Source organism: Phragmites australis, chromosome 2 (genome assembly GCF_958298935.1).
Source record: "Phragmites australis chromosome 2, lpPhrAust1.1, whole genome shotgun sequence".
Lineage (NCBI taxonomy): Eukaryota > Viridiplantae > Streptophyta > Magnoliopsida > Poales > Poaceae > Phragmites > Phragmites australis.
In genome coordinates this window covers 6,535,612-6,547,322 of record NC_084922.1, presented here as the reverse complement: position 1 = coordinate 6,547,322, position 11,711 = coordinate 6,535,612, and the positions used below count along the sequence as shown (strand labels likewise).

Sequence of the window (11,711 nt, the reverse complement as noted above, 5' to 3'; positions counted from 1 at the left end):
TCCAACAGCATTCCCTTCCCCGTTCCCTTCCCCAACAGACTTTCAATATTATAATATATTTGGTACCGAATCCATACTTTTACGATGAATGCGTTTGTACGGTGAATGTACGGGCGTATGCAATACAGGATTAGAGTGTTGACTGGGTAGACGGCTTGTGGTGGAAGGAACCGTTGGACTTTTCAAGCGGCTTGTAATGGAAGCTATTGAAGTGTGGCTTCTCAGGGAAGATTTGTAGCACTATAAAAGGGCCGCATCCTCAAAGCAGACTCACACTAGTTCCTCGTTTTCCAAATACAAAATGAACTCCTTAGATTCGGAGGAAATGATGACGGAGAGGACGAGCTGCTTGTGCTTATTGCCATCGAGGAGGAAGAAGCAGGAGCTGCGCGTCGTAGCCGTCAGCGTGGGTCGATGCCCGGCCATGCGGTTATAGACCGGCAACATCGCGAAGGTGCTGCTAGGCTGTACAACGACTACTTCGCCAACAACCCTGTGTACGGTGATGTCCTGTTTCGTCCAAGGTAAGTGCGTTTTCGTAATGCAAGCCGTAACCTTCATTGTGTACACTGAGTCATGTATGTTCACGCAACCAGGTTTCGTATATCGCGGCGGTTGTTCTTGCGTATTGCGGCCGCTGTGGAGGACCATGACACCTGGTTCAGGCAGGGAAGGGATGCAACGGGGAAGCTTGGCCTTAGTCCGTTACAAAAAATGACAGCAGCCATACGGCAACTAGCATACGGCGTCAGTTCCGATGCAGTTGACGAGTACGTGCGGATAGGGGCGAGCACGACGATGCTGTCATTGCGGAAATATGTGCAATCTATTGTGGAGATGTTCAGAGAAGAATATCTCCGGGCTCCCAATGAAACTGACACCGCGCGCCTCCTGGCAGAAGGCGAGCACCGTGGGTTCCCCGGGATGCTCGGGAGCATCGATTGCATGCATTGGGTATGGAAGAACTGTCCAAAAGTGTGGCATGGCGCGTACACATGCCATACTCGCAAGCCTTCTATAGTTTTGGAGGCGGTTGCGTTGTATGACTTATGGATTTGACATGCTTTTTTGGATGCCTGGGAGTCTTAACAATATAAACGTTTTGCACTGCTCTAACTTATTTACCAGGCTTATCGATGGGAGTGCCCCACCTGTGTCGTACAACATAAATAGTAACAGGTACAACATGGGATACTACCTCGGCGACAGCATATACCCCGAATGGGCGACCATAGTGAAGGCAATTCCTGCACCAAGAGGCAACAAGAGCATCCATTTCTCCGCGATGCAAGCAGCTGTCCGCAAGGATGTGGAACGTGCATTTGGTGTCTTGCAAGCTAGGTTTGCTATTGTTCGTGGACCAGCTAGAGTATGGGATTAGTCCACATTGCACAATATCATGACCGCCTGTGTTATTATGCACAACATGATAATTGAGGACAAGCGCGGTAGCGCATCCCCGGTGCAGGTGTTCGACTTCATGGGGGAACCAACTCAAGTCCATCGAAGTGGTGATGATGGTGTCCTGCATTATGTCGAAACAACTCAAGCTATCCGCAACCATGCAATGCACCGCCAATTGCGTGATGACCTTGTGGACCACCTTTGGAGTATTCATGGAGCACACTAGACTTATGAAACTATGTATTCCATAAGTTAGGTTAATGCATTTAGTTTGGTTTAAGCAAGGAGGGTCGTTAGTATGCATGTAGTTCGGTGTATGCTTCGCAGGATAGTAAGTCTGCATCGTGCAACATGGTTAGCTAGTGCAAACCGAGATGGAGTATGCTTCGCAGGGTAGTAAGTCTGAACCATTAACAACTTATTGTACTGCTACTATTTGGAAGCCACAATCTTCAATGTACCAGCAAATGAATAATAGCACAACTATTGCAGTCCTGCATGTATCAGGTTGAACAACAGAAGCATAACTGAAAGCACTTGAATCTGACAAATATTACAAAGCAAAGTTCAATGTTCCAACGTTGCACACTAACAGCACACAGACATGTCCAGTAGTATTACAGTCCGAATAACAAATATGTGACGATTACAACCGTGCTACTCTTGGTCCTCTAGGAGCTTCCACTGCGCCATTATGTCTTCCTGGCGCTTCCTATAATACTCGCGCAGTGGGCTTGAAACACTGTCCAAATCAACCTTCATAATTCTTATGTCTTGGTCATTCACTCGGACAGTGGCTTGGAGCCGCATCACCTCCAGCTGCTCCTTCTTAAGCTCCACCATCACTTTCTTTGTTTCACTTATGTCCTGCAATTGTCTTTCATAAACTCCTCCGGACACGGTGGGAACTGAAGACTGGGACGGTGACTTGTGTGCACGGGAAGCCTTCGCTTGGTCACAGCCAATAGGACGGGGAAGGTCCGTCGACACGTTGGAAGCCGCATCATTAGGGACGTCGTTGCCCGCAGCTTGGCTGCACTGAGCTTCCGCAAGATCCAAGACCTTCTGCGCCTTTGCCGATTCGTGTGCATGCCACTTTGGGTGCTCGGCCAGCAGCACCCAACAATGCGTGTACGCGAATGGTTTGCCCTCAAGTGCTTTATATGCGGTGCACGCTTGAGCCATCTGCAAAACATGTAAATGTCAGTCGGGGTTTGACTATACATGCATGGACAGTATCATTGCAAAGTAGAGTTACCTTGTCACGTTCATTGGTGCCACTCGGGTTCAGCTGCTCCACCTTCCTGTAATGCATCGTAAATTTTGTCACAGCATCCGTGATCAGCTTCATATGATTTATGAGCGCTTTATCGGTCCTCGGCATCATGCTTTCCTTCTTGTAAGTGTTGAAGTACTTTGTGATACGGCCCCAATAGGTCTCTTTGGACTGATCCGTGCGCACCACCGGATCTTGGCTCACGTTAAGCCAGGCCGACACCAACAACTCATCTTCCTCGTCAGTCCATTTGGTTCTATCAGTTTTCGCGTCCACCTTCTTCTTCTTCCTCGAGGTAACCTTCTTCCTACCCTTCTCATCGCTCATGAGACTAAACTGCCCTAAATCCGAGTGGCCTCCATGATTCGTAGCCTGTGAGAACTGCGACAACTCTACTTGGGGAACATCGGATGACCCCCTGGGTACCCATGTCCCGACCCCACCAAGTCATACAGTCGAAACCGTCCTGCAGGATACTCTCGTAAAAAGGATCCATTCCGCCCCTTCAAATAAGGTAAGGTTCAGAATTTATGACAAAGCACACACTTAATAGGGCAACAATCAGATAAGTTTTTACTGATCCAAAGGTATTGTCCCAATGCTATGAACCATTTCACTGAAATATCGTAAAATGAACAATCAAAAACATTGTCCTACACTACAGCAATCCTGCATGCACCAGAATTTAGGCCAATCATGCCCTTTCCAACACTGCATAGAGGTCCAAGACTAACACACCCATGGCCATTTGGGTACCAACACCTGCATCCAGCAAATGTACCTACTGAAACAAGAGTACAAGGCCACTGCAACCCCCCTGAATCAAACAGGGCATGGGCTCACAAACACATTGCAGTTCTATGAACCATTTGTCTCCAAGACTGGACACCGGCATGAGGAAGCTACTCAAAGCACACTATAGGCATACAATGCTAGCTGCAGTGGCCCATTGCTTGTTTTACATGAAGCATCACAGAAACATAGAGGGCATGTCCTCATAAACAAATTGCAGTAGTATTCATGGACCACTAGAAGCAATTAAAATGAGGACAACAATCTTATTGCCATACTGATAAAATATTTTTGCCATACTGATACAAAACAAAATGGGGACACTGATACATGATTGCAGTTCAGTTCATCACACAGATTAAGCCGACAACAAACGTGCATTTTAGGGTTACCAACCAAACTACTACCAGCAGACGCACATCGCACAAGAGCACGACACCAAATCACACCTTTCCATCCTAATCGGCGGCCAGATTACAGCCGCCATGACCTATCGGACTCAACGGACCCGCAATCATCACTACTGGAGCATAGCACGTCATCCATGCTCCATTCAGAATGCTCCATGTCATTGCCGGCGATGTTCAAGGAAGGCCATGCCTCTTCTTCCTCCCCCACGCTACTCCTGTCCACCTCCTCAGTAGACACGGACAGAGAGCATCGGCCCAGCGCATCCTCCACCTGGAAGACGAGCTGACCCAAATCGCCGGCAATAGCATCCACTTGTAGCAGCGCCATGTTGAGATCGACGGCCGCTGGTGTGCTCTCTGGGCTCATGTTGTCGTTCGCTAACTTCTTCAACGCGTCTACCGCCTCCTGGACTTGGTCTTGCATCAACGAGACAAGTGCCGCCAGAGCTGCCGCGTCCATCTACATCATGCACCACAGCAATCCCATGAGGCCGATGACAACCCTTCACCACCGGCAACGCAAGGTGACCCCGGCCCAGTAGGCCCGTCCACCCTCCCACCACCTCCTCCGTCGTAGGGCGCTGCACAAAACCCACCACTCCCTACGACGCCTCCATCACCCCACCTCGTCCGGCCTTCCCCCATGTCCGACGACTGGTGAATCGACCGACGCCGCCGCCTCCCCACCCCTCCGCCGATCCACTGATTCTCGGGGAACCTCCGACTCTGGTGGAAAATCCGACGACCGTTGCGCCATTCCCCCATGTCGAACGACCGCTCAATCGACCATCAACGCCGCCTCCCCCCCTCCTCCGCCCCCCGCAACGCAAGGGCCGACGACCCTTTTGACCTAAAATAGACGCCGTACCCGATCCATTCACCTAAGATCCCTTCTTCGAACCTACCCTTCCCCAGATCTACAGCACGGATAAGGCTGCTAGGGCGTACCTGCCGTCGATTGCACTCTGCGCAGCCTGGCCGCCTCCGGCGACGTCGACGCTACCGTCCCCGCGCGGTCGAATTGCCCCCCTCGCTCGAGTCGAAGGCCCGCCGACCCTTGCGCCTCCGTCGTCCCTGCTCGCGCCGCCTCCACTTCGCCTCTCCGCATCTTCCACACTAGCGCGCGACGCCAACTGCCAGACCCTTCCCCGCTGTCCTTCTGCGCGAAGGGAACGGAGAGAGGTTCCCACGGCCGAGGGAACCTCTCTCCTTTCCCGTCCCGCGCCGCGTCAGGAGGGGATGCGGTTGGGAGTGCTCTCCCGTTCCCGTCTCGGACGTTTTCCCATTGCGAAGGGAATGAACCCCGAGACGGGAACCCGTTGAATTCGATCTAACTCTTGTATTCGCTCATACAATCTTAACTTAACCTATACAGGTAAATACAACCGTACATGTGGACAACTTTCCACCTAAGCCTCTTGGTGTGCGGGTCCATGGACGCTGGAGACGAGGCGCACAGCTGCATGGGTCCCAGATAGAAGTGCCAGTAGCCTGTAAAGTGGTGCTGCTTCGTGGGCACATTGACTGCAATGGGATTAGCTGGATCCAATGGCGGAACTTAAGCCATCCTTCCAATTTCTTAAGAAAGTACTTCCTCCGGTTAAAAATTTATAATATTTTGTTTTTTATAATCTTTAATGTATAACTTTGTTTTTTATTAGAATATAGTTATAAAATCTAATAAAAATATAATATTATGAAAATATATTTCAAAATAAATCTACGTGTGTGATTTATTTTCAAATTAAATATTTTAGAAACTATTGACAATCAAAATTTTAAAATTTTGTTAGAGCTTAGTTAAAACAACAAGTATTCATAACTGACGGAGTAAAAAATCAAGCTAAGTTAATTTATTTATCTCCTTTTCATTTCTTTGGCTTGTTGACCCCTCCATGCTTCATTTCTTTCTTTTCTTTTCTGCAACGGGAGCTTTTCCGACATGCTCTTAAGAAAGGAGGTGAGCACCCACGCCGGCCTAAGCTCCAGTCAGCTTTGCCAACCGAGCGTTCCATGTTTTTTCTCGAGCTCCGCCACTAGCTCGATCATAACACCAAGCTAAGATCTAGGCAAGTTTGATTAATTTAGATCTGCAATTGCAGATGATTCATTACCTGCCGCTCTAGTCCGACGTGTCAATGACAAAAAAAAAAATGGGCGGTATTTTTAAGTATCTATAAGAGACACTATATTATATTTTCTATAGATAAATTTAGAGATGTTGATTAAAAAAATACTCTCCATCAGCTCTTTAAATAGAGTTCTATTTTTACCAATGTACTAAACACTCTTTTATCGTAGCTAAAAATAGGAAATCCTTCCTACACTTTCAATCCTACTGGATCACGCTCCCACCGTTCGTGCCTCTGCTCCCACTCGCTCTATGGCGTCCTCCACAACGTGCTTGTTGAGGCGGGCCTGATAGCGAGAGAGGCGATGGTGGCAGCCTCGGTGACACCGGCCCGCATGTGATCAACTTCAACGTGTCCAGCATCAACATCCGCAACCAGCTATTGAAGCACGCCGCGTCAGCGTACCTCCAGTCCGCCATTGTCGTCCCACCGAGGGAACGAGACTGCCTCAGCAGACCATGGCGGAGGCTGCTGCTGCGCCACAGGTGCCGCATCCTGCTGTGGCCGTGCGGGTGCGTGTGGCCATGGTCGGGATGCCTCGCCGGAGATCTCGCGCACCGCTGCGCCGTGTTTGTGGCCGGCTCGGCGCACCGCCTCGCCGTCTTCCTCTCCCGCTACGTCGCTTGCATGTGGACATAGCACATCATGCAAACGGAGGAAAGAGAAATGATAAGTGAGATCTATCTGTTGGTGATATAGTAGATGATATATAAGGAGTGATATAGTAGATGATATATAAGGAATGATATATTGAGAGTATATTAGAGACGAAAAAGATTTAGTAAAAAAAATATTATTGAAAATATTCTCTATATAAAAACATAAGAGTAGGTTTTAAAGAGTCTCTTGAGAATACTCTTACACTAGTCAAAGCGGCTCTGATTATGCAAACAGATAATCGTCGAAAAAGAATTGTCTCGCACACAGGATATTGCAGTTCCTTTGAGCGATGAGTCATCATCGATCGCCAAGCTAAGGAAGCGAGGAACATTCGTTGGGCGAAATAATTAATGTGATGAATCATGGCGAAATAATTAATGTGATGAATCATTCACGGGTGAAAGGGAAAAGAACCTGCTAGGCTTTGTCTGATCGGAAAAGGAGCCCAGGGAACGAAATCCCCGAGGGAAATTAGGGAGCACTTCATTTTCCTGGGGTTATGTTCCTGGTCGCTATTTGAGAGTCGAGGTGTAAAAATCCCAAGGAACAATTATAGTTCAAAAAACCAGAAACAGATCAACGAAAATTCAGAAAAAATAATAAAATAAGAAGCTCGTTGTAAAATCATTAAAAATTCAAAAATCTGCACCAAAAATACAAGGCCATCCATACATTCAAACTGTGGTTCCCTCCATACATCAACATAAATAACTCACATTCCGCTTCTCTTATCCTCCATTAGCCTAGATGAAGCAAACTGAAAATTGGCAATAAGAAATATAAAATGATACCGCCAAGTTGATTTTACTGTACTAAATTTAGCAAAGCGGGTTTGATCACAGAGTTACTGGTGGTGATAGTAGGATGAGTTGTCAATGACCTTTGTGTGCCATTTGGTGGACTAGCGAAAGAGTTAAGATTAGGATTAACGTCTCCCATCTTAGCTAACTTGAATCTCTTCTTTTTAACAAATTTAATTAAAGTTAAATCTAAATCTAAACTAACAGATATTTTTTTTGGTTTTTCAATATTGGGCATAAAAAGAAAATTACAGAAACATAAGATGCTAAAAATAAAGAAAATAAAAATGCAAGGGCAAGAATGCAAACTCGGTATGATGATACTCGACTCCCCGGCAACAGCGTCAGAAAACATGTTGTTGCTTTGTGACGCATCCTTATTATATGCAGTTGTTTTTTCAATATCACTACGAATAACACGTAACATGAAATTCCTAGAGTGATACTAGATTTAAATATCAATCCCTCAGGAGGTTGTTGATCTGCCAAACTTACACTATAATTTAATGTGCAATCACTAAAACCTTTAGTTGAAATATAGGAGGATTAAATACTTGTAAATATAAAATCCTAAATAGTAAGTCTACTATTAATTGCGAAAATAAATAATACTAAAATTAACAAGGATAACAACCATGGTTAAAAATAGAGTAGATAACACATCGAAACTATGTAGCTAGTTAGCCGCACGAAAGGGGAGGAGTGGGTGGTGGACGGCTGGCTCACGGTGAGGCTGGTCGGTGTGGTGGCTATTGGGTCCAGAGTGGGCGCCAGTGTGGGGTTGGCGCTCCGCGTCTGTACACGAAAGCGGGACATCCCGAGCTCGTCTCTCAAGACAATAGATCTACTAATTAATATTTAATTTTTAACTCTCGTGGTGTTCTCTGTCCACCACATAATCAAATTTATAACGTGTAAAAGCTCATAGCTAGCTAAAATGTATGGTTAGATATGCCGTTGTCATCTGGAAGACGCGCTCCAAGCCTCCAGGTGTATGTTTCTAGAACACTTAGGGCTTATTTGGTTGTTGCTCTCGTCGAGATGCCTGAGCAAAATAGTTGCACGCTCAGACATGAGGAGTGTTGGTGGAACAGAGAGAGGAGGAGGACTCCGGCGCGAGCGAGCACGATCTCGAGCTCATGGTTCTATGAAAGTGGTGCATAAAGGATTCTATGTGAAGTTGTTCACTAAGGGTCCATTTTAAATATGATTTTTTTCTCGAATCATGTACACGCAAATCTCAATAAAGTTTATAAAATTTATACATTCCAAACAGGTAGCTTGAACTCGTTGCCTGAGTCCGGCAGCACATCAGGGCACCAACCAAACACTACTTAGCTCTCAGGAACAAACTCATGCCAGACAAATTTGACGAGGGCAACAAACAAATAAGCCCTTAATCAACCATACGATTACTAGCAAGCACCTAATCTCGCTCGCTCCTGGCCAAGCTCCCCTCCAAATGGCGTAGTACGCTAATTCTCCGCATCAAACATCTATCAAAGCTGAAAGTGACAATGGCAAGAGAGTTGGTGACTTCCAGAGATGAGATAGTGCGCCTACTACTACTGATATAGAAAAAGATTACTTCTAGAAGCCCTCTCTCCTATCTCCTGTCCGGTTGATCATCAGGGTGCTATAGAAAAGATTGTGCGGGTCGGTCGGCGTACGTCCCCGGCAACCATTAAGCAAATATATTAATCATCACGTGCTTTGTGATCGAGAACCTGTACAACACGTAATGAGTAGCTCGTACACGACGTCGCAAGTTGAAAATTAGATTTCACCTACTACAAACAGCAGGCAAATTTGTGGTTTCTGAAATTCTGAATGTTATTGCATGTGTTATTTTAGTTTACTTACCGTGTTATGTGTACGTGCATTGTGCATGCTGAGCTAGTGACCCCCCCCCCCCCTCCCGCTTTTTTGTGTGTGTTACCTTAATGTTTACCTTTGGGATTCTGGTATTTTACTTCCCTAAAAACAGCAGAAAGCAAGTGCCTGAGGGGTTATTTGGGCACTGAATTTTATCTGAAAAAAAAAATAACCGTCACCAATGGCAATACTTTCGGCAAGCATAATTACCAAATTCCAATCATGATCACGTTTAATTCTTGCACATCATGCAAAAGAAAAACTTTCTGATACCGAACCACAGTTCAGTGACGACTCAACCAGAAGTTCAGGCCATAGCAATTGCACGGAAGCTTCTGATAGAGATAACCATAAACATCACATGAGCTAACATGATAGGCGACTGATTAGATGCAGACATTTTCATGTTCTGCAGCAAATTCAATACTTATATAGCTATTTGGCACTAGAGTAACAATCTTAAAAGTTTCACTAGAAGAAACTAAAGGCTGCCATGACCATCTTTCACTAGAGATCCTTACACCTAGGTTTTAACAGATGATTGGATGCAAACGGATGTAACGAACAGGCTGCCTTGCCGAGTTAGGCAGAGTCCTCTCCTTCCTCTTCTTCAGAAGACCTAGCTGTTAAAGAGGCCAATATATCAAGCAGTACGGACCTATCTATCTTCTCAATGTAGACTTTAAAAACTTTACTAAGATCCTCACCAATAGACTTACCCCAGTTGTCAAGGAGTTGATTGGCTCAAGCTAAATTGCCTTCATCAAGGACAGTAACATCCTGGAGGGTACGGTGACTCTGCATGAAGTCATTCATGAACTTAGAAGAACAAGGATGCAAGGGTTGATAGTGAAGATAGACTTTGAAAAAGCATATGATAAAGTTAAGTGGAGTTACCTTGAAGATGTTATGAAAGGAAAAGGATTTCCTCCAAAGTGGATTGAGTGTATTATGCAATCTGAGTGAGGCAGATTTTGCATTAATATTAATGGTCAAAAGGGACTATTCTTTCGAACATACCAGGGGCTAAGGCAGGGTGACCCTCTCTCCCCTCTGCTCTTCAACATTGCAGTAGACATTTTGAATGCTTTGATGGGCAAAGCATCTTCCAAAGGGCTGCTCCAGGGAGTGGTCCCCCATTTGATTCCTGGAGGCATCACCCATATCCAGTATGTTGATGACACAATACTTATGATTGATGGATCTGACACCTCCATCCTTCATCTTAAGATCATTTTATATTGTTTTGAATGGATGTCTGGACTCAAGATTAACTTTCACAAAAATGTGTTGTTTGCATTCGGCATGGAGCAGGATGAGCAGTATAAGGTGGCCAACATGCTCAATTGCAAATTGGGTGTGCTACCTCTGAAATATTTGGGCATCCCTGTCTCTAATCACCACCTTGGTATTACTGTAACCACTAAGACCCTCACAAAAATGAACAAAAGACTAGACCCATGAAAGGGTAAAAATCTGACCTATGGGGGCAAATTGACCCTAACAAATTCAAGCCTAACCAGCCTGACCATATATACTATGAGATTCTACCTCCTCTCTAAAGGGGTTCACAAGAAGATGGACACCATCAGAGCTAGGTTCTTTTAGAGGGGAGCTGAGGATGTAAACAAATACCACTTGGCTAAATAGGAAGCCATCTGCAGGCCTAAGGACTATGGTGGTCTGGGTATTCTAAACACAAGGATCATGAATCAATGCCTGCTTGTCAAATGGATTGCCAAGATTTACTCAGGTAAGGAGGAAACTTGGCTCCAACTCCTGAAAGCCAAGTACATATCAGATGGAACTTCTTCACCTCCAAATAGAGAGGGACCTCCTAGTTTTGGCAAGGTTTGCACAAAGTCAAGCACCTTTTCCATTGGGGGGCCAAGTATAAAGTGAATAGAGGCAATAAGATCTCCTTCTGGAAGGATGTATGACTGGGTGAAACTCCACTTAAAATCCAGTTTACTACCTTGTTCAGCATGTGTGATGATCCAGATGCCTTGATATCTGAATGCTATGTGAAAAATGAGTGGGAGATCCATTTTCATAGGAGTTTGATAGAAAATGAACTACTCCAATGGGAGGAGCTGCTACTCAAGTTACAAAACGTCCAACTGAATGGAGCGTAAGATGAGGTGGAATGTGCCCTTGACAAATTAAGGAGATTTACTACTAAATCCTCGTATAGGTTCCTGACCTTTAAAGAGGTCAATTGCAGAGGGGCTAAGATGATCTGGGCTACTAAATTACCCCTTAGAATCAAGATTTTCTTGTGACAGATGCTCTACAATAAACTCCTAGTGGCCTCCACACTTAAGAAAAAGGGTTAAAAAGGGAGCAAATATTGTTGCTTGTG

At 45.5% G+C, this 11,711-nt stretch overlaps 3 protein-coding genes across 3 annotated transcripts; 2 read left to right on the top strand and 1 right to left on the bottom strand.

Annotated features, from left to right (window-relative positions):
* Positions 1-414: 414 nt before the first annotated feature.
* LOC133902085 (uncharacterized) lies at positions 415-1,381 on the top strand. Its single transcript, XM_062343664.1, has 3 exons — positions 415-524; positions 597-1,040; positions 1,129-1,381. Exons 1-3 carry the CDS (start codon positions 415-417, stop codon positions 1,379-1,381), a joined length of 807 nt encoding a protein of 268 aa, XP_062199648.1.
* A 680-nt stretch (positions 1,382-2,061) lies between these two features.
* Positions 2,062-3,007, bottom strand: LOC133902074 (uncharacterized). The gene is made up of 2 exons (XM_062343654.1): positions 2,663-3,007; positions 2,062-2,589 (listed from the first exon to the last, which is right to left on the bottom strand). The coding sequence occupies exons 1-2, from the start codon at positions 3,005-3,007 to the stop codon at positions 2,062-2,064; spliced, it is 873 nt and encodes a 290-aa protein (XP_062199638.1).
* A 2,308-nt stretch (positions 3,008-5,315) lies between these two features.
* On the top strand, positions 5,316-6,653 carry LOC133902063 (uncharacterized). The gene is made up of 2 exons (XM_062343643.1): positions 5,316-5,349; positions 6,295-6,653. The coding sequence occupies exons 1-2, from the start codon at positions 5,316-5,318 to the stop codon at positions 6,651-6,653; spliced, it is 393 nt and encodes a 130-aa protein (XP_062199627.1).
* Positions 6,654-11,711: the final 5,058 nt, after the last annotated feature.

Excerpts from the sequence above, each read along its gene's own strand:
- LOC133902085 (XM_062343664.1), top strand. The coding sequence starts at position 415 with ATGCCCGGCCATGCGGTTATAGACCGGCAACATCGCGAAGGTGCTGCT. Across the intron at positions 525-596 it reads GATGTCCTGTTTCGTCCAAG|GTTTCGTATATCGCGGCGGT; the intron begins GTAAGTGCGTTT and ends TCACGCAACCAG. Across the intron at positions 1,041-1,128 it reads GTTTTGGAGGCGGTTGCGTT|GCTTATCGATGGGAGTGCCC; the intron begins GTATGACTTATG and ends CTTATTTACCAG.
- LOC133902074 (XM_062343654.1), bottom strand. The coding sequence starts at position 3,007 with ATGAGCGATGAGAAGGGTAGGAAGAAGGTTACCTCGAGGAAGAAGAAG. Across the intron at positions 2,590-2,662 it reads GCACCAATGAACGTGACAAG|ATGGCTCAAGCGTGCACCGC; the intron begins GTAACTCTACTT and ends CATGTTTTGCAG.
- LOC133902063 (XM_062343643.1), top strand. The coding sequence starts at position 5,316 with ATGGACGCTGGAGACGAGGCGCACAGCTGCATGG. Across the intron at positions 5,350-6,294 it reads CGAGGCGCACAGCTGCATGG|GCGGGCCTGATAGCGAGAGA; the intron begins GTCCCAGATAGA and ends GTGCTTGTTGAG.